The sequence below is a fragment of the Abramis brama genome (genome assembly GCF_963993115.1).
Source record: "Abramis brama genome assembly, chromosome: 25".
Taxonomy (NCBI): Eukaryota; Metazoa; Chordata; class Actinopteri; order Cypriniformes; family Leuciscidae; genus Abramis; species Abramis brama.
Window position 1 is genome coordinate 23,251,705 of NC_139987.1, and position 26,771 is coordinate 23,278,475.

At 36.4% G+C, this 26,771-nt stretch overlaps 4 protein-coding genes across 7 annotated transcripts in view; 1 reads left to right on the forward strand and 3 right to left on the reverse strand.

Annotated features, from left to right (window-relative positions):
* Positions 1-1,156: 1,156 nt before the first annotated feature.
* On the reverse strand, positions 1,157-6,722 carry LOC311075990 (zinc metalloproteinase nas-13). Its single transcript, XM_084103742.1, has 9 exons — positions 6,564-6,722; positions 6,273-6,323; positions 6,160-6,206; positions 3,464-3,545; positions 2,934-3,048; positions 2,582-2,754; positions 1,802-1,883; positions 1,562-1,683; positions 1,157-1,285 (listed from the first exon to the last, which is right to left on the reverse strand). Exons 1-9 carry the CDS (start codon positions 6,601-6,603, stop codon positions 1,254-1,256), a joined length of 744 nt encoding a protein of 247 aa, XP_083959868.1. The 5' UTR covers positions 6,604-6,722; the 3' UTR covers positions 1,157-1,253.
* Positions 6,723-6,783: 61 nt separating this feature from the next.
* zcchc9 (zinc finger, CCHC domain containing 9) lies at positions 6,784-12,207 on the forward strand. Its single transcript, XM_084103741.1, has 6 exons — positions 6,784-6,891; positions 8,052-8,413; positions 10,320-10,470; positions 10,560-10,652; positions 11,665-11,733; positions 11,811-12,207. The coding sequence occupies exons 2-6, from the start codon at positions 8,060-8,062 to the stop codon at positions 11,921-11,923; spliced, it is 780 nt and encodes a 259-aa protein (XP_083959867.1). The 5' UTR covers positions 6,784-6,891; positions 8,052-8,059; the 3' UTR covers positions 11,924-12,207.
* A 753-nt stretch (positions 12,208-12,960) lies between these two features.
* acot12 (acyl-CoA thioesterase 12) lies at positions 12,961-20,284 on the reverse strand. Its single transcript, XM_084103740.1, has 15 exons — positions 19,958-20,284; positions 18,701-18,770; positions 18,150-18,210; positions 17,963-18,064; positions 17,417-17,561; positions 16,776-16,935; positions 15,920-16,039; positions 15,191-15,341; positions 15,017-15,072; positions 14,870-14,933; positions 13,912-13,995; positions 13,646-13,779; positions 13,421-13,549; positions 13,211-13,337; positions 12,961-13,127 (listed from the first exon to the last, which is right to left on the reverse strand). Exons 1-15 carry the CDS (start codon positions 20,142-20,144, stop codon positions 12,987-12,989), a joined length of 1,731 nt encoding a protein of 576 aa, XP_083959866.1. The 5' UTR covers positions 20,145-20,284; the 3' UTR covers positions 12,961-12,986.
* Positions 20,285-22,397: 2,113 nt separating this feature from the next.
* ssbp2b (single stranded DNA binding protein 2b) overlaps positions 22,398-26,771 on the reverse strand; it is a 125,233-nt gene continuing 120,859 nt past the window's right edge. For all 4 annotated transcript variants that reach the window (XM_084103887.1, XM_084103885.1, XM_084103888.1 and 1 more), the window contains 3 exons: positions 25,507-25,535; positions 25,201-25,299; positions 22,398-23,985 (listed from right to left, as the gene is read on the reverse strand). In XM_084103887.1, coding sequence (XP_083960013.1) covers positions 23,956-23,985; positions 25,201-25,299; positions 25,507-25,535 — 158 coding nt within the window. In that variant the 3' untranslated portion in view covers positions 22,398-23,955. The remainder of the gene's footprint in view (positions 23,986-25,200; positions 25,300-25,506; positions 25,536-26,771) is intronic.

Below are 26,771 nucleotides of genomic sequence, written 5' to 3' on the forward strand. Positions count from 1 at the left end.
TACCTTAGTTATATAATTTTTCCACATTGATACATGCAAGTGTCTCAAAGGGAAGCCGCATTTAAAAAAGAAACAACGTTGGGGGAAAAGCAAGTAAAAATGCAAAGACTTAAAGTTCAATTTAATTTGATTGAAACGCGAGGCAGGGTTTGCTTTGCTTTATCGAAGACAGCATTGCGCATATTTACATAGAAAAACAATGGAAAAGAAGCGGAGTGTGAACTAAGAGTAATTTGTGGATTGTGCCAGGCATTTCTGCAATTTTATTCCCCCTGCTCTAGCTTACAGATTATTTTATGCAAATTAAATAAACAAGATTTGTATGATTTAATGACACCATAATGGAGTATCAATTCACTCTGGAACATGAATGAAAGTGAAAACTTGCAATCTTTCAGGTATTTGCAAGACAGTTATTAAAGGTATAAATAATATACTAGAATCACTACAGCTGATTGTATAAAAAAAAAAAAAAAAAAAAAGACGACGATATCAGACTGCAACATTCATCTCTCCAGATATGAAATGGGACTGTGATTAATATGCTGGTGAAAGTAACTCATTCACGTCACACACACACAAAAAAACAAAAAAAAACAAAAAAAAACCACATAAAATAGGAGTTATTGACATGGTCTGTAATTTTGCCAAAAAGCAGTATGAGGCACAAACAGACCGTCTGCACATACTTGTGCCTCATGCTTTTTGGCAACGTTCACATCATTCTCCTACTAAAAACTAAAAGCTAAAAATTAACAGTGACTGCCACCTACTGGACAAAACTTAGAAATGTTAGTTTAAGTAAATTCTGTCATTTACTCACCCTCAAGTTGTTCCAAACCTGTAAGAGTTGGTTTCTTCTGTTGAACAAAAGATATTGGTAACCGAACAGTTGACGGTAGCCATTGACTTCCATTGTATTTTTTTCATGGAAGCCAATGGCTACCGTCAACTGTTTGATTACCAACATTCTTTAAAATATCTTATTTTGTGTTCAACAGAAGAAACAAACACTTGGAACAAGTTGAATGATGACAATTTTCATTTTGGGGTGAACTATCCCTTTAAGATTTAGAATTGTGAACTGGAGGACCGGTCAATTAATTAATTTTAAAACAGATGGCAATATAATTGACAAATTCACAATAAGCCATATTTTGATTTTCAAAGCTTTATTTGTCCTCTTAGATTCAGAATTCATCTGTGATCAACAAGTGACCGTTCAAGACCGTCAAACAGAGCAGTTGGAGGCATCATGGTGTCGCTTGTCGCTTTTGTCTCGTGTCTGAAATGCAGAAAACCAATTAATACAAGAGCAGCTCCAACTCTTGAGTCAAAACCCCAGTACAATGGCAAGGACAAAATAACCCCATCACGCTTTGAGCTACTGCCATCAATCCAGTTCACTTCCTCTCCTCACCAGGTCAGTGATTGACAGGTCAATAACATCACATCATTTTTAGGTCTGCACACACGTTTCCTCATTCATAATGAATATCCAGCATTATTATCCATACTGTATATTTCTCAGCGTATGGTAAAAGCAAATACTAAGACGTACCACATTGGTACAGCTTCTGGAGCCTTTGCACATCCAGAGAACTCAAGTAGGTCCTCTGGCCGATCTTTACCCCGATCTCTTTAGGCTGAATCGTAGGTTTTCCATTGGAAGAGAAATACTTGCTGCAAAACAATACGAATGAAATGTTTGGCCAGCCAAACACACAACACACATATGACGTTACACACCCAAAAAGCCATTCAAACTTTTTCAGGGTTACGTTTTGACTGGAACACCTACTCTCCATAATGCAAAATTGAATCCAGGTCATATCCCAGACCAAGGGTGTCCCCTGCCTTCTGCATAAAATTGTCCTGTTTCCCTGTAAAATACAAAGCAGTGAGTACAACCAATAACTGATATATATATTAATTATATTATACATGTATGCATGTAATATTTTATTTATTTATATATTTATATATTTATATATTTATATATATATATATATATATATATATTTATATATTTATATATATATATATATATATATATATATATATATATATATATATATATATATATATATATATATATATATATATATAAAATATACAGTATATATAATATTATATATAATATTTTATATACAGTGTATATATAATATTATATATAGTATAAATAAATATGTATGAATATTAAGTGATGTACAACTAAATATTACATAACTATAAAATATAAATTTATGAATAAACTAAAATCAGTTATTAAATTATATAATAAATAAAATAGGGTGGACCCTAAAATTATTGCTAATGGAATTAGTCAATTACAATTTAGAACCAATTTTAAAAAAGGAACAATCATAAAATCAAATAAAAGGCTACCGGTAACCTGAAATTCCCCTTTTGAATTTCAGTTTATCTAGTAGATTATTATTTTAGAAGATTCTATTTGGTACTTTGATACTTTGTAAGTACTTTGGTACTTTCCAAATTCTGAAAGGAATTCCATCAGCAATACTTCAGGATTTTTTTTAGATAGCACAGAAAAGCTGAATGAATGTAATAGTATGCATACCAGTAGCAATGTTCTCATAAAATATAGTGATATAATTATCGCGGTCTGTGCGGGAATGCTCGTGGTATAAACCGAGTGAATGAAGGATCTCGTGGCAGATGTTCCCAACCGTACAGAGCGGCCCAACCAGAACAGGCTGCAAACCCCCCACACAGCCGACGTAAGATGCACACCTTTAGGAAACAGCAAATAACTGGTTTATTTGCACAAGATTAAATGTTCAATGTCGGCACTTGATGGAAAAAAACAGACTTCATATACCAGACTGAAATATACAGGAAAGTGTCCAGGCAAAGACAATGAGTAAGAGTCCCTATAAATGTGTTTTTTGAAACTAAACTCGTTGACTCACCCATTGCTTAACTCAAAGTGCAAGTAGTCAATTTCATTAGTACGTGGATGGAAATCGATGCAGGTCTTGTCAGAGATCATGTGTAAGGCTTCAAGAATACTGTCAGTCCTTCGTTCTGAAGGTCACAAACATGTACAGAAAATAAACATTATTCCTCTGAACATTTCTACACCATCTGATATTACCAAACAACATACAAGCTCAGCAAATAAAGCTTTTTTCATAGCAAATTTCCTAACATGTACATTTTTATAAGAACACAAGATTCAACAGACAAACTGAACAAATTTCACAAACATTTGATAAACAGAAATGGAATTACGTGGAAATTGGGCAGATCGAATATTGTTGGTATGAACCACTGCCATTGGGGGGGATAGAGGGTTTTAACCAACGATATAAAATTAGGGGCAAATCCAAATCTTCCGAGAGTGCAGAAGAGGTACAGTAGTCCCACTCCACCCAGTCAAAGGCTTTTTCAGCATCAAGCAATATCAAAATCTCTGGTATGTCGGGTCAAGAAAACTCACCAAGAGCAGAATCAATTTCAAAAGGCACTGACATGTATCCATTCACCTCCTCCCACAGTTGCTTCACTGCGTTCCGGTCACTCTAAAGAAAAGAGAGTCTGAACTGTGTTCTCAGGACAGGGCTGTTTTACATAAATGTAAGGCAAGACGCAACAGATGACATAGATATCAGCAAACTTCCCCTGTTGATTAATCACAGTACATTAAGACAATTGTTTTTGCATTGAAAGTTTTCTGAAATGCTGGATAAGCACCAAGCACTAAATTTACATGCATTTTCAGAACAAGAGCCAGGTTCAAAAGTCAGATTTCATGTTGTTGTTAAAGTTAGGTTTTTACTGCAGATCTCTTTATCGCTCCATAAATAAGAAAATACTGTCAACAGCCTAAAAAATAAATTACCATATTTTAGGAATAAAATGATATCTAAAACCCATCCAAATATAGATAGGAATAAAACAAGTTTGGTCTATGTATGTGCTGCTGAAGTGGAGATTTCTTGCTCAGCGCATGTGAAAAAAAACCCTAATTAAACTAATTTTAAGAAAACGGCCTTTAAAGACAAATTACAGATGCAAAAAAATACTTAAGGGATAGTTCACCCAAAAATGATAATTCTGACATTAATTATGTTCAACTTTCGTTCATCTTCAGAACACAAATTAAGATCGTTTCAATGAAATCTGAGAGCTTTCTTTCCCTCCATAGACAGATACGCAAAACTTTGACACTTCAAAAAGTCCATAAAGAGATCATAAAACTGAACAGATTATTGAACAGATTGAATTTAGGCTTTTATTCACATATAAACATTGATCAGCGAACAAACAGAAGCTCAACTGAACCTGCTTGGCTCGCGAGAACAAACCTCATTGGTTCTTGCTAAAGCTCAAACGTGCTGTGTAACATGAGAGTAATCCTCATTGGTTTCACACACATCAAGCAAACATGCTTGAGCTTCTGTTTACCACAACTGACGTGTGAGTTGATGAATTTTGAAGTGAATAAAAGCCTGATGATGTGGTCATCATATAAAGTGATTAAGTCTCCTCAGAAAATCTGAGCTAAACCGCTCAATTCATATGGATTAGTTTTACGATCGCTTTATGAACTTTTTGAAGTGTCAGTTGTGTAGCTGTCAATAGAGGGACAGAAAGCTCTCAGATTTCATTTAAAAAAAAAAAAAGAAAAATGATGAATGAAAATCTTATGGATCGGGCGAGTAATTAATGACAATTTTAATTTTTAGGTGAGCTATCCCTTTAAATGTGTATTATAGATGTTTTCTTTCCACTAGTTTGAAAGATGGTATGTTAGAGGCAAAATAGGACAAAATGTTCTAATGCATGCAAAAAAAACAAGTTTTTCTTGACTCACAGTTAGTTCATGCGTTCATGACATCAAGGCTAGATTATTGTAATGCTCTTATGGGTGGTTGCCCTACACGCTTAATAAACAAACTACAGCTGGTCCAAAACGCAGCAGCTCGAGTTCTTACCAGAACCAGGAAGTATGAACATATTACCCCGGTTCTGTCAACACTGCATTGGCTCCCTATTAAACATCGTATACATTATAAAATATTGCTGATTACTTACAAAGCACTAAATGGTTTAGCGCCACAGTACTTGAGCGAGCTCTTAACGCATTGTAGTCCTTCACGTCTATTGCGATCTCAAAATTCCAGCCAGTTGATAATACCTAGAATATCAAAATCGACTGCTGGCGGTAGATCCTTTTCCTATTTAGCACCAAAACTTTGGAACGGTCTTCCTACCATTTTCCGGGAAGCAGACACACTCTGTCAGTTGAAAGCTAGACTAAAAACACATCTCTTTGACCTAGCATTCACATAACACATTATAGACTTCTATAATTCGATGTTAGTCTGCATAGATTAGGTCAGCCAGAACCAGGAACACTTCCCATAAATCCTGATGTACTCATTACATCATAAGAATGGCGTCTATGCTAATATTAGTCGCTCTGTTTATCCCGAGGTTTACCGCAGTCCGCCGGATCTAGGGCGTATCCAGATCTGATGAAGGACCTGCGCCTGGACGCGACGACAACGCAGTCCTGAAGTGTCAGCTAGTCTCTCCCCTGTGAAGGCCTCCTTCCCTTTACCTCTGTACAGATAAAGCGTTGTCGGGATGATTCCGGTTCGCGTGGCTACACGGAAGCGATAACAATTCTGTATTATAAATTTTAAGTCCAGACAAGTAGTTTGTTGAGGGTTGGTTTGTAGGGAAGGATTACACGCCTGCGCACATATATTCAAACACGCATACCTATAGACTGAACTCGTAATACACATGTGCACGCCATCAGCGTTCTCACGGGTTTGCATTTTTGAAAGTTTGCGCAGAGAGAACTTAAGAGTTTTCTGTTAAAACGGTGTAGTGTTAGCGGCCCCTAAGTTAATAACTAATGATCGTTGTGATGGAAGTGAATCAATCAAAACTAACTTTAGCTGGACAATAACTTTATTCTAGAGCTGCTATAACAATCTCTGTTACTTTCTTTTCCTATTATCAATGTAAAGCCGCTTTGGAACAATCTGTTGTTAAAAGCGCTATACAAATGAAGATGACTTGACTTGACTTGACTCTTGACTCAAATGACTACTAGTCCTAGTCTCCTGTAGGCTATATAGAGAACAACATTATGAACATAAAAGTATAGTTAGGGCTTACAGGTAGTAAGATATCCCCCTCATGTACAGCGTAGTCTTCCTCAAAATCTGTTAAAGACATTGACAGGTCAAGTCAGGACTAAAGCTTCTTAATGGGTCATGTAGTTGTCTTACCCAGCACTGTTTCACTTGGTCTATTCAGAGGAGGTAGTCCACTGATAATACCTGTAGATAAAATATATTATGTCATATACATTTTTAAAAATATTTACAAAAAAATAAATAATAATAAATAGTTTAACCATCATCAAACTGGAAATCAGACAGTGTGACCCTTTTCAGTGTATTCACAAGATATGTATGATATGTATATGCATGGCTAAAACCATGGAATTAAACTAGTTGTATAATTAATTATTTAAGAACTCGTGAAAGATTTGTAGGATTTGTGGAAAAATAACGTACCTTCACAAAACCATGACACCAGTAAAAGGGACCACAGCATTTTTATCAGCTACTAACTTTTGGATAGAGGGAAATGTCGTATGAAACCACTAGATAAACGTGTCCTTTCAAACACGTCCTGGATTTGCAAAGTATTCAACCACCTGAAGCTCATGATTGACAATTAATTCGATGAACTGCAAGTGGCGCCGTTCACAATGACTGGTGGAACCAGTAACGCTCACGTTGTAGTTTCATTCCGGATACTTTTACTGGGGGACGCAGTAATAATAAACACGTGAGCGGTGTTTTGCTGCTGACAGCTGATATCTGAAAATCTTCTTGTGCGGTGAGCGTGTACAATTTAGTTATTAATTTTATTTTGTTTATTACAAGAAATATATTTACCCCGCGCAGGAATGTTTTATAATGCTTTAAAAACAACAGAGTTATTTTACAGTAATAAGTTCCTATGATATTCGCTCTATTTTGTGAGGCATCTGAAACATCCCTTATAATTCGACATGTAAAATGTAACCGTGGTGACAATAGTTTCTGACAAAGTAGGCCTACCATTTTAATTGCCGTTATTGTTACTGTAAATCATAATAGATTCGTTTCTGTTTTAAGATGTAGCCTAATTATCGTTGTGTTATAGTTTTTATGTTATGACTGGGACTTTGTTGTATACCATCGTACTGAATATTTACATTTTTCACAATGGAATTTCAAAGCACTTTCATGGTAAACAAAAGGATATTGCCATGGCATTTCTATAGACCTCAGGATGCATTTTGAAAAATGTTGTTAGTGAAGTGACTGTGGTATTTTGGCAGAAACTATGGTTATATTAATTTATACTAATGTACCATATTATTGTAAATATTATATGATATCTGTCTGGTTTTGCCAACTTGTTTTCTTTTCATTAGCACAGGTTTTGTATTTCTTTTTGGAATTGATTGACAATAGGCCTCATTGGTCTGAGTTTATGCTCCTCAGTTTTTGAGTGAAAAAGGTAATTCAAGTTTATTAAAGGGATAGTTCACCTAAAAAAGACTTAATATGTTCCAAACCTGTATGAATTTCTTTCTTTTGCTGAACACAAAAGAAGATATTTTGAAGAATGTTGGTAACCAGACAGTTGACGGCACCCATTGACTTCCGTAGTATATTTTTTTCCTACTATGGAAGCCAATGGGAACTCATGCAGGTTTGGAACAACTTGGGGGTGAGTAAATGATGACACAATTTTCACTTTTGGGTGAACTATCCATTTAATATGGCGATATAATATGGCATAACAAGAAAACAACCAAAAACACGAAAATTGTCAAATTCTTCGGGAAGTTGTTATACCCTGTGTGAGTAAAATTGGTAAGTTTTATGCCAATTCAATAAAATTAATTAGCATTTTTGGGAAAAAGGAAAATCTCAGGGTCAAAATGTCCAGAACACAACATGAGGGTTTTAATGTCTGATCATGAACATATTCTCTCATCTTAACAGAACTCAAAATGACGAGGTGGGCCAGAGCAAACAATGTCCATAAAAACAAAGCAGCCGATGCCACACCATGGAAGCAGCTGAAAGCGAATAGGAATGCTGGAGAATCAGGAACTAGCAGCGGTGGTCGACACATCCAGCGAGGAGCAGGCGTAACGAAACCCAACCCGAGAAGGAAGAACGTAGAGCATGACATTGATGACGTGAATGGGTTTATGGAGTATTTAAAGCAGACCGGTCAGGAGCTCCAGAAAAAGACTCCGGCAGACCGGGACCTGAGAGAAGACGTGGCGACTGCGCTGAAGAAAGACGGACGACGAGAGCACAGACGGATAAAGAGGCAAAACGTTAAAAAGAATAATATGGTGAGGATTTAAATGCATGTAACATGACTGTAGATATGTGATTATTTCATATAAAGACTCATGTATTGAAGCTTCCGCCAAGGAATAAATAAAAAAAAACTATATATCTACGGAGCCCTGCACATGACATGTGGACTATATATATATAATGTCATATCTCGTGGCCACAAATTAAGAATTTGCTCTCGTTTTAGTAAATCATGGCCACGTTGTACTAATTCATTCCCACGTTTTGATTTAACCCTTAAAACGCATACCTTGGGTCTTTAGTGACCTGGGACGTCTACCCTCCTCCTCATTAATTTTTTTAAGTTATACATTCTTCTTAGTATTCCTCAATCAATTCATTATATAAATTATAACAAGAAAATAAATAAAATAATGCCTTTTTTACCATTCATTGTATAGGGTCGCTAATGACCCCAGGAGTGTAACAGTGTAAGTATATTTTTTTTTTTCTGCACAACAATAATTGAATCTTTGATGAGTGAATAAGTGCACTTCACCTTTATTCTGCAAGGTGGCAATGTCTGATACACAATGATGAAGTGATGTTTCACTCATAGTTACTGCAGGTAGAAAACAAAAGAATACTAAGTATCATCAGCAAAACTTGAAATAGCTCAGCAATTTACTTCAGAGCAAGTACTGAACGCCATCAAATAATACTGTCACTGTCACTTGATGGTGGATCTGGTTAAGAAGCTGTCAGCGATCAAAATATTGATTTTGAAGATGTTAAAAATGATAGTTTTGAGGGTATGTTGAGCACTGGGAAATGAGCTCTGAGGAGGACAGTGATGATGGTATAAAACATCTGCTCAAATTGAACCCTTCCAAGCACCAAACGGTAACAAAATACGCGTTATTTTATTCTTCTGTAATTGTTACTCTAATAACAGGAGAGTTTTATATCATCGCGACAGGTAGAGATCCATCCATGTTAGATATAGATTCGGGTCGCTAAAGACCTGGATATTTAATAATGATTGGCGAAACATTCAGGCATTTAAGGGTTAACTAATAGTATATGTTTACTTGACAATGATGCACAAAAATGCGTTTGTGTACACGACAACATTGTCAAAACAATCCCCGTTCACTCAGAACCATGAAACGATTAAAAATGCTTTATTCTGCTGCCAGGCCAGTAGATGGCTATGTCACTTTGTAAAGAAACACTATGCGCCTATAGACTGAACATGTAATACACATGTGCATGACGTCACCATTTTCACATATTCACAATTTTGTATTCTACAAGGATACGATAATGCTATCGTTTTCAAAAATCATGTACTTTGAAACCCTTTTTTAAAAGTTGGCTTTTTCAGGCCCCCAAAACACTGTTGTCGTGTAAATGAACGGCCAAAACGCATAAAAAGTGTCGGAATGAATTATTATTACTACGTGGCCACGATTTAGTAAAACAAGGGAATGAATGATGTCGTACGAGGAAACGAAATAGTAGAACGTGCTGACGAATTAGTAACTCGTGGGGATATTTTTTGTCCTGCTTATCATGTACGGGGCTCTGTAGTACAAATTTTTTCGTGCAATTCTGAGTTTAAATTTCACAATTCAGACTTTTTTTCTTCAAAATTGTGATTTAAAAAAGTCGCAATTACTTTTTTTTTATTTTTTTATTTCGTGGCAGAAACAAACAAAATATTCTGAGCTTACATCTCGCAATTTTACATTCGCAAAAATTTTTTTTTTTTTTTTCCCTGCAATTCTGAATTTACACCTTACAATTCTGACTTTTTTCTAAAAGTTCTATTTGCAAGATGTAAACTCAGAATTTTGAGGAAAAAAGGCAGCGTTGCGAGAGAAAATGTCGTAAATACCTTTTTATTCTGTGGTAGAAACAAACTTTTCTACATATACTCTCACATTTTGGTTGTAGATTTGCTTTAACTGCAGGAAGCCTGGTCACGGGCTCGCCGACTGCCCGGAAGCAGATAACGATGAAGAGATGGGTCGCGGTATTTGTTATCGCTGTGGTTCCACTGAACATGAGATCCAGAGATGTCGCGCTAAAGTGGATCCTGCCATGGGTACGAGTTGAATGAGATGTCACGCACCTAAAATGTATGGAAATATCAAACCTGCTATGATTTATCATATGAATGTTGCTGTTTTCTAGGTAATTACCCATACGCCAAATGTTTTATCTGTGGTCAGACTGGTCATCTGTCCAAAGCCTGTCCTGACAACCCAAAAGGACTGTATGCTGCAGGTCAGTGATTTACCCGTTTAATCCTATAAAGCCTAATGTATCATTTAAAAAAAAAGCATATTTATAAGTTTACTGAAACTGTTGTACACAATCTTCTGTCTTCTGATTGATAGTTTATACTTTTTTAGCAAGTAAAATGCCTTTAAGTATAATTGTAAAAAAAGTTTTTTTTTTTTTTTTTTTACTTGTATCTTTTTTGTATATAAAGTAAATTTAAGAATAACTTTTATACTTTAGTAATATTTAAAGATGAACTTTTATTGGGTGGAAGCAACTTAGGTTTACTTTATTATATATATATTTTTAAATATCATGTTAAAATGTGAGTATCAAATGTCAGGCTTTTGATTAATGTTTATTTGTTCATCTGTCAATCATCATTGCATTATATGTTTTTCCCCACAATAAAACTACAGAGCTTTGATAATAAAACTAAGCATTTAAATGTCATCTTACTAAGACATCTTATAGGGAGATATAGAGTGAAAACTGATATATATATATATATATATATATATATATATATATATATATATATATATATATATATATATATATATATATATATATATATATATATATATATATATGCATTTTATGCAAGTATTTATCCTGCTATAAAGCTCTCATTGATTAACATTACAAGCATCTTACTTTTTGGCCATAAAAATAACAAAATCTGCACCAAATTGCATATTTTTGCTCAGTTTGTGCCTTGGAATAAAACTGAGGTGTTTATTTCCTCCTTGAGTTTGAGCTGCAAATCCTATATCATATATGAGCCATAAAATCTGATGTATCAAATTTGAAACTAAAAAACAAAACACGCATTCAAACTTTTAATATTATGACTAAAGCTTCAATAAACTGTTCCATTTCAGAAGATTAGATTTTTTTTCTGACTTATTTCATATGTCAGGACTTAGAGGGTTAAGCATTAAATATTTATGAATATGATAATATCTCTGAATCATCTTTAAACATGTATGTATATGGTGTTTTGTTCCTGTAGGCGGTTGCTGTCGGGTTTGTGGCTCAGTGGAACACTTTCAGAAAGATTGTCCTGAACACCAGAGCTCAAGTGAGTCCACTGGAATATTTCTATTGTTTAAGTCAAACTGAAAACAGATACATTAAGCTCAAACTTCTTTTTTGCAGCTAATTCTATCACTCTTGGCCGGCTGTCCAATAGAATCAGCGCTGACCACGAGGATGTACATGTGCCTGTGAAGAAAGCACAACCCAAAAAAGACAAGGTGGTGGTGTTCTGATCAACAGCTGTTGGGATGTCTTCACCAATAACTGTTTGCCATGGATGTTTTTACACACAAAAGTGACTCTTCCTGTTTTGAGGCCATTTACTTGCTGTAAAGAGAGCCTTGTGATGCCTGAGACTTGAGGACATCACATATGTACCTGATCTAAAGATTTAATTATGGATTGTGTTTTAATGCTCAAGCCTCAAAGATTGAGAGAATTTGAATATGAAAAGCAGCATTTATTTACAAGACACTTTTGTACAAATATACTCTATAAAAGTGGGATATTAAGTGTGTTTTCTGTGATGGTATATTATATTTATAGGAACAATTGTATAAATATGCATACCCCAATAAACTGCGTTTTCTCACAATCGCTATCATGATCGCTATAACGATAACACAGAGGAACTATATTATTGCAGTCACTTTCAGAATGATTTTTTTCCCCAGCTGATGAATAACACTGACAGCCAAGTCAGACATTAAAGTGTTTGAGCATTTAAATCGGCAAAACTGCATCACACACTTAGGATAAACAGAACATTATTGTCTGTTGGTGTGGAGTGTTCTTTAAAGTAATCTTTCTTGGTGTGAAAGGGCCTTTAAAACAATATACAATGCTGTAATCGATAACTCTTAAAATTGCTTAAAGGGTTAATTCACACAAAAGTGACCCTCCATTGACAGCCATTCATATTCATTTTATGTGAATAAAAGCCTAAATTAAATCTATTCATCATATAAAGTGATCGAGTCTCTTCAGAAAATTTGGACTAAACCGCTCAATTCATATGGATTAGTTTTACAATCTCTATGAACTTTTTGAAGTGTCAAAGTGGTAGTTGCGTCGCTGTCAACGGAAAGACATAAAGCTCTCAGATTTCATCAAAAATATCATCATTTGTGTTCTGAAGATGAACGAAAGTCTTACGGGTTTAGAACGACATGAGGGCGAGTAATTAATGACAGAATTAAAATTTTTGTGTGAACTATCCCTTTAAACATGGCAGTCGTTATCGTAACCTTAAATAAAACAAATAAAAAGATTGTCCTAGAACCACAATGTTGTGCATCAGAACTCTGTGTTAAGCACATCTCTCTCCAGAAAGGAAATGCAGGACATTGCCGTTTCCTCCATAGATTTGGACCAGCCCGCTAGGTTTCCCTCCACATAGGGCAGCACTCCAGAGGTCACCTGGTTGTAGTACGACACCTAGAAGAGCAGCCAGAAATGTTCATATTCAGCAGAAAAGTGTTTTATTGTTTTTATTGAGTTTCAGATGTTATAGTTGGTACCTTGCAGGTTAAAAAGCCCATTTCGTGAATGAGGAATCCTGCACATTTAGCTTCGCTCCGAATTGAGTTCTCCTCGGATGGAACTGTTGCCACGGTTACGGACCGGAGAGCTATGACGTATGGGTCTCTGTGAGAACAAAAATACATTTTGAGCCTCACATTAAAGGTGTGTTCATCCAGAAATGAATCATGTTAACAGTGGAATCATACCCATTTTTGCAGGGTTGCCTTTTAGACAACAGGAACACGAAATCCCGACTTTTGCCTCCGTTAACTGTGGCGCATTTAATGTGATAAATGGTTTCCTCCTCATCTGCTTTCTCCACCTCTTCACAGCTCCTGGAGGAAACACGGAAGCATGCAGATGATGAGAAACACAATTTTACATGCGATTGCAAAACTTTTAACACAGATAGAGGGATGCAGATCGCCTACAGATAGTTTTTGTCCCACTGTGGCCGTAAGCGCAGGTCGGCGAGCATCGAGAACACGTGAAAAGCCGCCGTTTTGACTTCCATCTCAACTCTTAAACACAACATATCTGCTTCCTCATGCACGTAAACCCCTACCTGCAAAAACACACTTATTAAAGCACTGTAGATACTTACTAGGCATATTTAGGTGCATAATACATAATAATGTAATCACATGATAATAATAATTTGTTACATTTATATAGCACTTAGAAACATAGTGATGACCTTATCGTTGATGTTACTGGCCTCCCATCCCCGTTTTCCAGCTAAGACTGTGAGAGCTGCCACGTTGTTATACCCCAAATACACCTGCAGAGGGCAGAGATGTTACGCCATGTTACAGAAGGTATGCAGTAAATAAACTGTGTTAAAGGAGCTTCTTTACTTCATACATACAATGTGAAGAACTAGAACCCATTGGCTGCATCTGAAATCACATACTTTCTGAGTAGGTGCTTCTTTTGAATAAGTGATTACTTTGGGACCACTAAAAAAGTATGTTCTATATAAACCACCCAGCCAAAAAGTCTGTTTGGATTTTAATTTTAGGCAAATGCTTAAGAGTCTATGATTGGATGATTATTGCAGTGATTATTATGTTTCTAGCATGTTATATGTTTGGCAGAAGTTCTTCTAACCTTCATTAATGGAGTGTGTAGCTTTTCATTTCTTAAACAACCATGTATGAGACACATGGCCATATTGCAGGATGACAATGTCAAGATTCATCAGGCTCAGATTGTGAAAGAATGGTTGTGAGGATCATGAAGAATCATTTTCACACATGAATCTTCTCCTCTGAGTCCAGAGCTTAAATTCATTGAAAGTCTTTGGGATGTGCTGGAGGAGACTTTACACAGTGCTGGACTCTTGCATTGACAATTCAAGATCTTGACCAAAAATTGATGCACCTCTTGATGGAAATACATGATTTTTAGTCTTTTTCTTTATTGGATCAGACTTCCATAAGTGACATTTTTACACAAAACTGACCGCTGAAATCAACTTGTAGTACACTAGTGTTTTAAAAATGTATCACTGCACTGCCATTTACAAAACCGCAACATAATTTGATCAAAATTATCTATTTTTAAATAAGCAGTATTATTTTATTAAGTTTTATTCCGTATGTATCCAATGAATATTTTAAACTGATTATTCATTTAATTAGTTAGTTACCTACCTGATTACTTCTGTCCCAAGGCACAGAAATTGGTCCCTCATCTCTTGAGTACAGAATGTGTTTTCTGGGGAAAATAAATTTGGAACGTTTCCTAAACAATTTGATATGTTTCCAAGAAAAGAAAAAAAATTCTGTACAAAAGTATACCTGGCCATGCGAATTCTCTTCCTGACAATAGCACCAAGAAATCGTCTTTGTCCATCCTGAAAAAAATAAATTATATGATTTATGTGCCTTTAGTAAGTGTTAGAGCTATTTTATATAAACTTGTATATTAATATTAAGTGTGCTATCGTGTTGTTGAATGTGTAGATAACTCACAAGAGTTGTGTAGGTGACATCAGGAAAGGTCTGTTGCTCACCATCACGTCCTGGGATGTAATAAATCATGGAGGCGCTGTTGATGTGTCTTGGTGTCCCTTCATTCCACTCCTCACAGTTATACGCCTCCACCCGAACACCCACCTCCACACTGATCGCAGAACAAGAGAACAATGAATTTAAAATATACCTCTGTTTATTATGTTTTTAATAAAGTCAAAATGGACCCTATTATTGTGAGAAGTGTGCAGCGATGTGGTGTGGTGATCACCAAATATGTCATATTGCAAATGCATGTTGTCTTTAAAGGGATAGTTCACCCAGAAATGAAAATTGTGTCTTCATTTACTCGCCCTCAAGTTGTTCCAAACCTGCATGAGTTTCTTTCTTCTGTTGAACACAAAAGAAGATATTTTAAAGAACATTGGAACTTGGAAACCAGACAGTTGACCTTAGCCATTGACTTCCATAGTGTTTTTTTCCTACCATGGATGTCAATGGCTACCGTCAACTGTTTGATTGCCAACATTCTTCAAAATATCTTCTTTTGTGTTCAACAGAAGAAAGAAACTCATTCAGGTTTGGAACAACATGACGGTGAGTAAATGATGACAGAATTCAAATTTTAGGTGAAGTATTCCTTTAACAGTTTAATGCATGAAAAGAAGGTCATTTTGTTCAGGGTCGCATTTCTATAACAGTCAGGTGAGGTTTATGAAGCTACTGTACCTGGTCTGAAAGGCATTATTGACCATGGCTTTGAACACCAGTCTGTCGCCGACACTGGACGGACCTCGGAAGCGGAACATGTCCACAGCTCCAAGAGAGGAATAGGAGCCACACAAACGACTAGAACAACAAAAAACACATATATAAGATGAAAAACACATACTGGTGCATTAGTCTCAGTAAAGAACTACACTACCCATAATAATCCCAAGGAGCGATCCAGCAATGTAAAGTCCGCCCACTCCCATGAAGCACTGCGAATGATGTCTTACACTCTCAAACTACTTCAATATTTGTATATACTATGGTCAGAAGTTATAATAATTAAGATTTTTTCTTTTTAAATGACAAAGTCTCTTATGCTCACCTAGGCTGCATTTATTTGATCAAAAATACAGTGAAAACAGTAATATTGTGAAATATTTTTACAATTTAAAATAACCGTTTTGTATTTGAATATATTGTAAAATGTAATTTATTCCTGTGATGCAAAGCTGAATTTTCAGCATCATTACTCCAGTCTTCACATGATCCTTCAGAAATCATTCGAATATTGGGTCTTCTGGGTGGTTTCTATGGTGTTGCTATTTATTTTTAACTTAATTATTTTCATTTTATATTTATATTTTTCTGTTGGCTATGATTTGATGATGTCATCCATGATGCTTCATGCATAATTTGTCATTTTGAAAATTTTACAAATACTTTTTTTCTTAATATTATCCATCTCGGAGCTGATTGGTTTGGTTCATGGCTTAGAATAATTAATACAAAAATCGATGTGAAAAATCCTTCCGGAACCAATACCTGTCACTGTTGCGCTATGATAACATCCAGCATGAACGCGCATGTATACCTGGCTGCGACGGTAGCCACATTCTCCATCCAGGCCATGATCTGTCCTCCAAACGTGTTTCCATGGTGATTAGCGTGTGGCGGCAGGACCAGCTCGATGCTCTCGACCCGCGTGCGCTCGGTCGACACCAAGGGCGCGATGGGTTTCCTGCTATACAGTCCTGAAACGCCAACGAATGCTGTTTAGCATGCAGTTTATCAGCTGCAACTTTCTGGATTGATGTGCACATTGACTCATGACTGGAACTTTTGATCACATTGCCAAGTTGTTGTGGATCTAGCGGAGTCTCATATCTGTCCTCTGGCTGACTCTTTCAAGGGATTCTTTCCACCGGTTGTTCTTTCAGAATTTATTACCACACAACCTATGAAGTTTTGTTTCTACGACACAGTGAAGTTATTAGTAGTTCAATTCCCTGAAGTAAGCTAAGGGTGTGACTGTGACATAATTGCTCATTGGCTACATTCACTCTGCAAGCCATAGTCAGGGTTCACAGACAAGGCTTAAAGGGATAGTTCGCCCAAAAAATCAGCAACATTACCAGCCATGACCCTTCACTACTGCGCCACACACCATCTCAGAACCTCATAAATAGACTCAAGTGTACTAACTTAATGGCAAAGCTCAAGTAAAGCACTAACCCTTGTCTTGAAGGTTGTAATAGTCCTTGATGAGGTTTTTGAAGGACTCTTCGTTGTAGAGACGGAGCCGTCGCCTCTCTGAAGCCAGTGAATGTTCCAGCATTCCCTCTATGGAGCCCTGAACGTCCAAGGGTCTCAGAGACACCTGAAGAACCATGAAAGAATATTTAGGAGTAATTTGTTTTTAAATATATCAAAAAGTCAAAGCATAAGAGAAAATGTGTTTCACAGCACATGTAATATGACTTTCTTTTTGGAGCCAATCAAATGTTCAGGTCTTGAGTTGGTTGGGTTGGGATCATGCTCTCTGGTCACATGATCCTTCAGAAATCATTCTAATATGCTGATTTGTAATATTATTGTCTTAACTCTCACTTTTGATCAATTTATTGTGTCCATGCTGAGTAAAAGTATTATTTTCTTTAAAAACAAATCTTACGGACCCCAAACTTTTGATCGGTAGTGGAATACTTAGATTTGAGTGGGCTTAATAGGGTAATTTCCCCTAAATTCTAGGGTGTATTCTTTGCAGAGCCGTTCCCTCACCTTGTGTGTTCCTGTCGGTTTGGCGACGAATGTGGAGAAGGCCACACAAACCCTCTTCGTCACCCCGCTGAGCACCTCCTGTACTGTTACATAGATGCCCACCTGATAAAACACTGGCCTGATCAGACTTTTATTAGTTATTCCATTAATATTTAATACGGTGTAAATTCTTTTCGTCTTGTTTTACCTCCATACTCGTGTTGAAAGCCCTGTTAACTCTGGCTTTTATATTGATAACCTGCCCAACCCTGAAATACAGAGAGATATGATTATGATATGATATGATATGATATGATATGATATGATATGATAAGAGATTAATATAGGACATAACATGAGATAATTCACTAACACTAAACCTTGTCCTGTGTGACCTTAAAGGCCAGTTCAAATAACTATGAACATAACGATAAAGATATAGTTATAAAAATCGAGTTCACACCACAAATATAATGATAACACAGAGAAAATATATCGTTTGAATCACTTTCAGAATTTTTTTTCCCAGCTGATGAACGATTAAAACTTTGACAGCCAATCAGAATCGAGCATTTAACGCACGCGGCAGTCGACAAACAGCAGAGCACGATATCGTCTGCAGGCGTGGATGCTAATATAGTTATCGTTATGATTATAGTTATCGTTCTTGACGTGAACAGGCCTTAATCCTATCTTTAAAATCTGATTGATGTTGTTTCAGGACCAACAAGGATAAGTCTACGTGATAAGGGACACTACCTTACGGTCTCTTCAAACTGAATATCATCCATGGAAGCCGTTACACACGCCATTCCTGCATGTCTTTCAGCTTAAAAGAAGACACGAAGAAAGAAGATTCATTACACGGACCACTATATATGAACCCTAAAAGATGGGTATACACATTGTTCAACTTTGCTTGTCACCGTATTTATATTTCATGTGTCTAACTGGAGCAGAAACAGGAAGGAGATGAAGAGGACACGTGTTAAATCATTAATGTGTGTCTTCCTCAAGTGGCCGACACAAATGGATTCATGAGAGATTTGAGGGTGAAAGGTGTATGGATGTTAGTTGCCTTCTTTGTTCATATAGTCCAAAGTTGACCTCTTATCTCAACCTACTCTCTGATGGCTCGATAACACACAAGGTTGTTTTGAAAAATAGGACATTTTACTGCATTGGCAGTCGAGATCGTTGTTGATTTTTGTGTGCAATACGTTAAAATCACTGTGTCTTTGTAAGATTAAGATTCATGTGAATTAATTTTAATATTTCACAATTTAGAATAATTGAATAATGATAATAAATAATATTTTATATTTAATAGATTTAGAATAAATTAATAATTATATATATATATATATATATATAATTAAAATGTATTTTATATATATATATATATATAATACATTTTAATTATTTATAATATATTAATTATTTAATAACATTTATTTAGAATATCAAGACATTTGAATTATTTAAAATGATTAAATAATAATAATAACAACTCCAAAAAATCTGAATCTTACAGAATTTTACTATATAATTCTAAGGCTGATTTTTTTAAATTTATATTTAACTAATGTCATAATAGTAACAAATATACATTCAGACTGAATGATTCCACTCAGTTGGTCTACATGAAGATGCTTGAAATATTAAATGTAAACTGAATTATAAAATTGATCAAATGAATTAAAACACCACCAACAACATGCCCATTCGAGGTCTTCTGTCCCAGTTCTGACAGGGGCATGGTCTGACTTTTTACTTCAAAATAATATTTGTATACAAATCGAAAAGAATTAATAAAATACACATACATAATTATTCAAATACAAAACATTAGATAATTAATTTAACTGAAAAGAAGTTAATTCTGAATAAATCTCAAATGTTTATGTTGAGATGAAAAGTGACGATAAATAAGAGCATAACCATTCAATAAATGTGTAAAGGGAATCAAACAAGCAACCTTCTGCATGGTTGGTAATCTCCCACAGCCCCACTCACCGGCCAGACAGGCGATGGTGTCCATCCACTTCAGCAGCTGTCCTGCACCCAGCTCTCCCTGGTGGTTGGCATGGCAGGGCAGGATGGACTGGCACATCTGCACCTCTACCGGGCCGGACCCATTCCTCCGTTCTTTCTCATGGGATCCGTCCGTGTCTAACACTCTTCTCGACCAGTTCTGATCCATGAAGCCTTGCTCAGAGACGTGGAGCGTTGAAACGACGGGAGGTCAGTCTGTTCCTGGGCTCTTATCAGGGCTGACACCAGGTGACCTTAACTCTGGCCAACTTGGATGTTCTGTGGGATCATGTGATGTGATCGAGCTGAATACCTGAGCTACTACAAGCTGCAGGACACCATGTCTCTGCACACAAACCACCTGTGCTGCAGTTCCTTTTATGACACAGGGATTGTGATGTAATCACCATGTGTGTGTATTATTAACATGTGAGAGCCATAAAGTGTGGACTGATGTAATATGGAAGAATTGAGGAGCTCTGTTGCAACAAAACAGCAAGAAAGACACCAAGAACAAAAACTATAACAATAATTATATTAGTGTGTACACGACACATAATAATGTTCAGTTTATTCTAAACGCACGCTTCAGTAATGTCGTCAAAAGTTGCAACGCTTGTCTTATATTTGGATTTTTTTTATTGCCTGTCAATGTTTTTTTTACTCAAAAGTCAAATTAATTTACTCAAATTGTTTGGAAAGTGATGTGGACTCTGCTATTTAGAGTTATGGCCCATTCACACCATCAAGACAACTATAACGACAAGAACGAACAAACTATATAAGAACAAACTTTATTAGTGTCGCGACGCAACATCTTGAAGCTGTCTACACTGGACACGTCAAAGCCACCATTGCAAATCGGAGCACCTGAGAAATACAATGGGTTATCACATGACTAATCCCCCATAGTAAACCATACTATTTCTGACTTAAGAAATAGATATATTATAAATAGATTTGCAACGGTTGTTTGTCAAGTCCAGTGTAGACCGTTTTAGCGTGGAGCTTTAAATAATCAAAGTCCATTAGGGTTGGTTCTGATTGGCTGTTAGGGCTTATATGATTCATCAGCTGGAAAAATCATTCTGAAAAGGCCAGTTAACACGATAACTATAAAGGTTTAATAATCGTAATCGAATAAATGTAAATTAACAAAAATATGAACTATGTTTTAAAAATCTTTTTTATTCTATGGGAATAGTGAGGTCCACACCCCAACACAACACATTGCCAGCGCATAGATAACAACACAAAGGAACGATATCGTTGGAATCGATAACTATTTGCTTCCACACCTCATATAAATATCTGTTTATTGTAATCATGTGCTGTAGTTACAGTATGTCGCCACTTCAAATGCTCGAGCTCTTTAAAGCAGGATGGATTCTGGGTTGGCTGTCAATGTTTTTATCGTTCATCAGCTGGAAAAAAAAATTATATTGTCCTTAACTGTGGTGTGGACTTCCCTTTTTTTTAATAGATTTAGAACAATTATTGCATCTCACCCTCCCTTCAGAGCGTCTCCAAAGCCACACCTACGGTGGCCGAGAAGGGTCACAACACATACAAATGCCACAACAACTACATATTCAGAAAACACCTCCAAATTCAGAAAACACATACAAACGCCACAACAACTACATATTCAGAAAACAACTTTTCACATCACGTACGCTGCAAATATTCACAGCACGAGCAAATAGGGAAACGAACTGCAAACTGCAAAGACACAACGGAAATGTTTCCAGGGGGGCCATAATCAGTGACGGACCCGCATCCATCCGGTTGTCTTCGCGCTAACTGAATGTGCGCTTTTGTTGTCTATGGCTACAAGAGGTAAGTGTTTCTCTTTTATTATGACAGACTTGTCGATGTGCTCTGATAAAAAGCTCAAAAGCGCACATTCAGATATGTTGCTGTGAATATTTGCAGCGTACGTGATGTGAAATCGACGAAGTTGTTTTCTGAATATGTAGTTGTGTGGCGTTTGTGTTTTCTGAATTTGGAGGTGTTTTCTGAATATGTAGTTGTTGTCTGCAAAGCGTCACGAGAGACGGCGTTAAATTACCTCATGTCTCAAAGCACATTACAATAATAATCAACGTAAACAACTTACAGAGCTCTAGTTTTACCACCAGACTGCTGCAGATTAATTTCGACTTTGAAAGTGTTGACACAGAAACACATAAATCCGAGTCTGAGAATCCGGTCTACAAGACATGAGATAATTTAACGGCGTCTCTTGTGACGCTTTGCCGACACTGCTGTGTTTTGAAGGAGGCGTGGCTTTGGAGATGTGGGATCTCATGCTTTCAAAGCTAGCTTGCTATTGCTAGCCTCTCCGAAATTGCCTACCCTACCTTTAACACATACAATCACACACAAAAAAACAAACAAACAAAATGATCTGACAGTCTGCTAAACAGCAATGAGAAGCTTTATATCAGTATAGTATATACAAAACTTCTCTGTGTATTTACAAAAGTCAACACAAGGTAGAAAATGAACACTTCACAAAATCAAAAATTAAACATCAAATGAAAAAACACTTATGATAGGGTCTCTCTTGTCATCAGGCAAAAATCTGGGGCAAAAAAGGGCAAATGTTATTACAAATAAACACGAAAACACCTGATATTATACAGTATTATTTTAAATAATTCACAGAGACACAGATTAATCAGATCCCCAAGCTATAAAAAATTCACATATATATTTTTTTTTAGAAATTTCGCAATAATAATATTAATAATAATAATAATTCCACTTGAAAAAAAAAAAAAAAAGCAAAGCAAATCACAGTTTCTCCGGGTGACACAACAACGGCTGTATAAATAAGTTGATTATTAGAATGACAGATGTACGGAATTATAATTCCCATCCATGTGCCCCTCCTCTGAACGGACCAGTCTCCCTTTTTCCATAAAATCGTCCTTGCTTCCCGTATTCACATGCAAAGATTTTCACAAAGAAAACGTTGTAATATAAGAGCAGTAAACGTTGTATCTGTGTACGTCACATGATTAGGAGTATTTTCAAAACATGATAGAAATATGCTTCGGTAACTGCGACGATCTCGTGTTGTTTGCTCAGTTCAGTTCCGGAGGACGTCCCTTTCGCGTCCCCAAATTAACATGGCAAAATGGTGCACAATGGATTTTTTTTAAGTGTACATATGGAATGGCTGTTCTTCGTAGGCATCGTCCTGAAAAATAAATCTCCTGTATATACAGACAAAACTCCAGGGTGTTGATCAAGATTGGACTGCATTTGAGGAGCACAGATGTCTGAAGGCCGAATGCAGTACGAAATGATAAATTACAGACGTCAGTTGGAATTACATACACATTTCCATTAGCGACAACTCAACCTGTTTCAATAAAATACGAATCAGACTCTCCCGGCGATGACACAGAGACAATTATGAATCAATTACAGTGCGTGCTTGCTGGGAAATAGATTTGTATCATTGCGATTCTGCACAAGGTTTCCTGATCTGTCTTTTTACGAACTCGACCCCCATTGCATCTCAAGTGTTTCCTGCGATAAATACATTTACGTAGATCTGTCCATTTACATCATATTTAAAGAAAATATGATTTGTTTTTGTTAAAAACAGAGCACATGTCCATAGTCTTTCTTTCGAGCTCGTACAAGGATCAATATACGTCCTTTCATACACACATGCACATGTAATTCTGAATGTACACCCACATATATACACAAAGATATACGTAAATATAGACATGTTGTTGGTTCGTCATTCTCGCCCCATCGTGGTTCGGCGTTGTCCCTCGGTGTGACGCGGCCGAGGAGGTGAAAGAATGATCTTTGAAAACAGAATAAACGAAAGAAGGAGAGAGAAAGGAGAGGCTTGGACCCATATTCTTCAGAGAGCAGAAGAGGGCTGGCTACAGCGCGCTTGCACAAGTCCTGTGTCATGTGGTGGAATCCACCTGGATTTCCAAACGAGGTCTTCACACACTCATGGTCATGTTTGGAGAATACTACAAGGACATAAGAGTTAAAAAAAAGAGTTTGAGTGTGTTTTTGAGAACTTTGAGGGGTCATACCATACACTTTTAGCATGATATTTTAACAGCTGACCAAAACGTTAGTCGATGAGAAGCGGCTTGGTTGATTAAATTTTAATTGGAAGTGGCGAAGTCACGCATTCTGTGACACAGATATACACATAGATGCCTCATTAGCCACTATACATAAGCCGTCCATCATAATGGAACGGTCAAAGCCGGTCCGTGAACATTCGAGAGCAAGTTGACACATGAATATCTATATCTATATATTCAGCAGATGATTTTGCTAAACTAACACAACATTAAAAAGTTACCAAAAAAGTACCATAGTAAAAACCTGTAATATTGAGTTAATACATATAAAAACTAGGGCTGCCGATTTAATGCATTAACTTAATTAGTTATGGGGAATAAACGCATTAAAATTAATAACGCAAATGCACCCGCCCGCCTCAGACCTACGTAGATCATCTGACACTTCATACAGTTGATTGGTGATGAACATGATGAAGGGCAATAACTTTCTCACTTTTCTCATTTAACACAATAATGACTTCAAATGATCTTTTGGGGGTAATTTCTCAGCCAAATTTGATGTGCGATTAATTCGATTAATTAATCGCCACATTGTGTAATTAATTAGATTTCAATCTCGACAGTTTCACAACCAGAAGCTGCGTAATGTTGTGGCATCATTGATTCTCCCTGTGAGTGACGACAACTTGACCGTTCCAATATGGCGGGAGCGCCGACGTGTATGGAGCTCTCGAATGTGGTTTCTACATATACATATCTGTGGTCCGTGACGGATAGATAATTAACACGGCTGGTCCATGTGGTAATTAAGTCGGGCAGGTAATCCATGACCATTCTTGACCTCAAATATGGCTGAATATTGTGATGAATATGTGATGAAATATATGTAAGACGATTAAAATTTCATCTTAACATGTTTATAAGGATACCAAGAGTATGTGATTTTGGTTACGAGTGGTTTCAGAAGTTCTTACAATTAAAGTTCGTAAATTTACAATACATTGTAAATACGAAAGGTATTGATAAATCACGATTTGTTCAAACGTTTGTTCGCAGATTTCACACACAAATTTGTGTGTACGCATATGCTTACTGAATGAGACCCAGTGGCTCTTGTTCAAGGTACTTTCAGACAAGGAAATGACATACGCTCTCATTCTGGAAAGGGTTGAGGAAATTTCCACCCATCTCTCCATCATCTCGTGGTGTTCCAGGCTGGTTGCTCATGCTTAGGTTACCAGGAGAGTTCTGCACAGATAGATAGAAGTTTGATTTTACAGTTCAACACGTTTCGCAGACGATGCAAATTGTGCATCAAAATTAGGGCTGTCAATTTTACACATTATTTAAGCAAGAATCGTGTAATAATGTAATTAATGAGCATATCATGTAATTAATTTGATAAAATATTGAATACATTGACAGTCTGATTTAAAATATGAAAACAACTCTTACCTTAGGCATACTGTCCATGTCAGCTGACCCTAAAGAATTAAAAATATACATTTCAGATTTTAAAAATTATATTGTAGACATATAGTTGCAAAGGCAGTACTTTTAAAAGGCACGATTAATCTTCACTGACCACAAGGGGGCATAAGCATGCAAGGCAAAACATGACAACAAATCAGGAAAATCAAGCATGAAAGCTGCAATTTCACATTGAAATATAGCTGCAAGCAGCAATTACCGGGGCCAAGCAGAATAAGACGACAAGACATGCCAACATGTCTGAAAGTGTCAGACCAACTGCAACAATGAGCAATTATAGACTTTAAAGAGGATTTTATGCAAAATGCCTGAAAAATCATAGAAACAATAATTAAAAATATGATTTTATGGATTATCACTTTCGACCAATAGGTGGCGCAGTTACAAAACTGATGTGATGTGGTCAGAGTGAAGTGACAATGACACATACAAAGTTTGGTGTCAATATGTCAAGGCATTGCAGAGATAAAGCCTGAATAGTGCTATTAGCATCATGCCTCAACTTTGCTGCTGCGCTATACGAAAACGGTTTCGTCTATCGACACGAAATCCATAACTTTTAGTCGGCACGGTCTGGAGATGATACGATTCGATTTTGGTGAAAATCGGACAAACGGTCTAGGAGGAGTTCGAAAAAGTAGGTTTTGACTGAACATCAAGATGGCGGACAGGAAGTTCGGCCAAATAAGGAAAACTTGGTATCTATGTTCTCGGCTTGACCCAAGGAATCTATTAAGACCAGTGGCATTTCAATAGACAGATTTATTCAAAAGTTATTAGCCTTTTTGGAAATTTTGTTATAACTTTTGACCACTAGGTGGCGCTGTCTTGAAATATTTTGGTTGCCTTCAGGGGATGGTGCTGATGACACAATCTGAGTTTCGTAATATTACACCAATGCATTTGTTTAGTATAGCATTTTATTTCACAAAACTGTATTGAAGTCAATGGGAATTTCATATTTTGTTCAATTATAGCGCCACCAAGAGGCTCAGTCCCACAATTTTTTTTACGCGTCCTCAGAGTGAGCCCATACATATGTGTGTCAATTTTGGTGAAAATATCTCAATTCGCTTCGGAGTTATAGACATTTATATGAAAAAACACGAAAAAAATGACTGACACATGACTTTGATTGGAAATTAGTACCCCTAAACATCAATATTTTCGCATTTGGGCATTGGCGTATAGCTATCGACCTATGTTTCCAAACTTCTGACGGTGGTTTC

Excerpts from the sequence above, each read along its gene's own strand:
- LOC311075990 (XM_084103742.1), bottom strand. The coding sequence starts at position 6,603 with ATGCTGTGGTCCCTTTTACTGGTGTCATGGTTTTGTGAAG. Across the intron at positions 1,684-1,801 it reads TCAATTTTGCATTATGGAGA|CAAGTATTTCTCTTCCAATG; the intron begins GTAGGTGTTCCA and ends ATTGTTTTGCAG. Across the intron at positions 1,286-1,561 it reads CCAGAAGCTGTACCAATGTG|ACACGAGACAAAAGCGACAA; the intron begins GTACGTCTTAGT and ends TCTGCATTTCAG.
- zcchc9 (XM_084103741.1), top strand. The coding sequence starts at position 8,060 with ATGACGAGGTGGGCCAGAGCAAACAATGTCCATAAAAACAAAGCAGCC. Across the intron at positions 10,471-10,559 it reads TAAAGTGGATCCTGCCATGG|GTAATTACCCATACGCCAAA; the intron begins GTACGAGTTGAA and ends GCTGTTTTCTAG. Across the intron at positions 11,734-11,810 it reads TCCTGAACACCAGAGCTCAA|CTAATTCTATCACTCTTGGC; the intron begins GTGAGTCCACTG and ends TCTTTTTTGCAG.
- acot12 (XM_084103740.1), bottom strand. The coding sequence starts at position 20,144 with ATGGATCAGAACTGGTCGAGAAGAGTGTTAGACACGGACGGATCCCAT. Across the intron at positions 18,211-18,700 it reads CAGTTTGAAGAGACCGTAAG|GGTTGGGCAGGTTATCAATA; the intron begins GTAGTGTCCCTT and ends TCTGTATTTCAG. Across the intron at positions 13,996-14,869 it reads CTTGGGACAGAAGTAATCAG|GTGTATTTGGGGTATAACAA; the intron begins GTAGGTAACTAA and ends TGCCCTCTGCAG.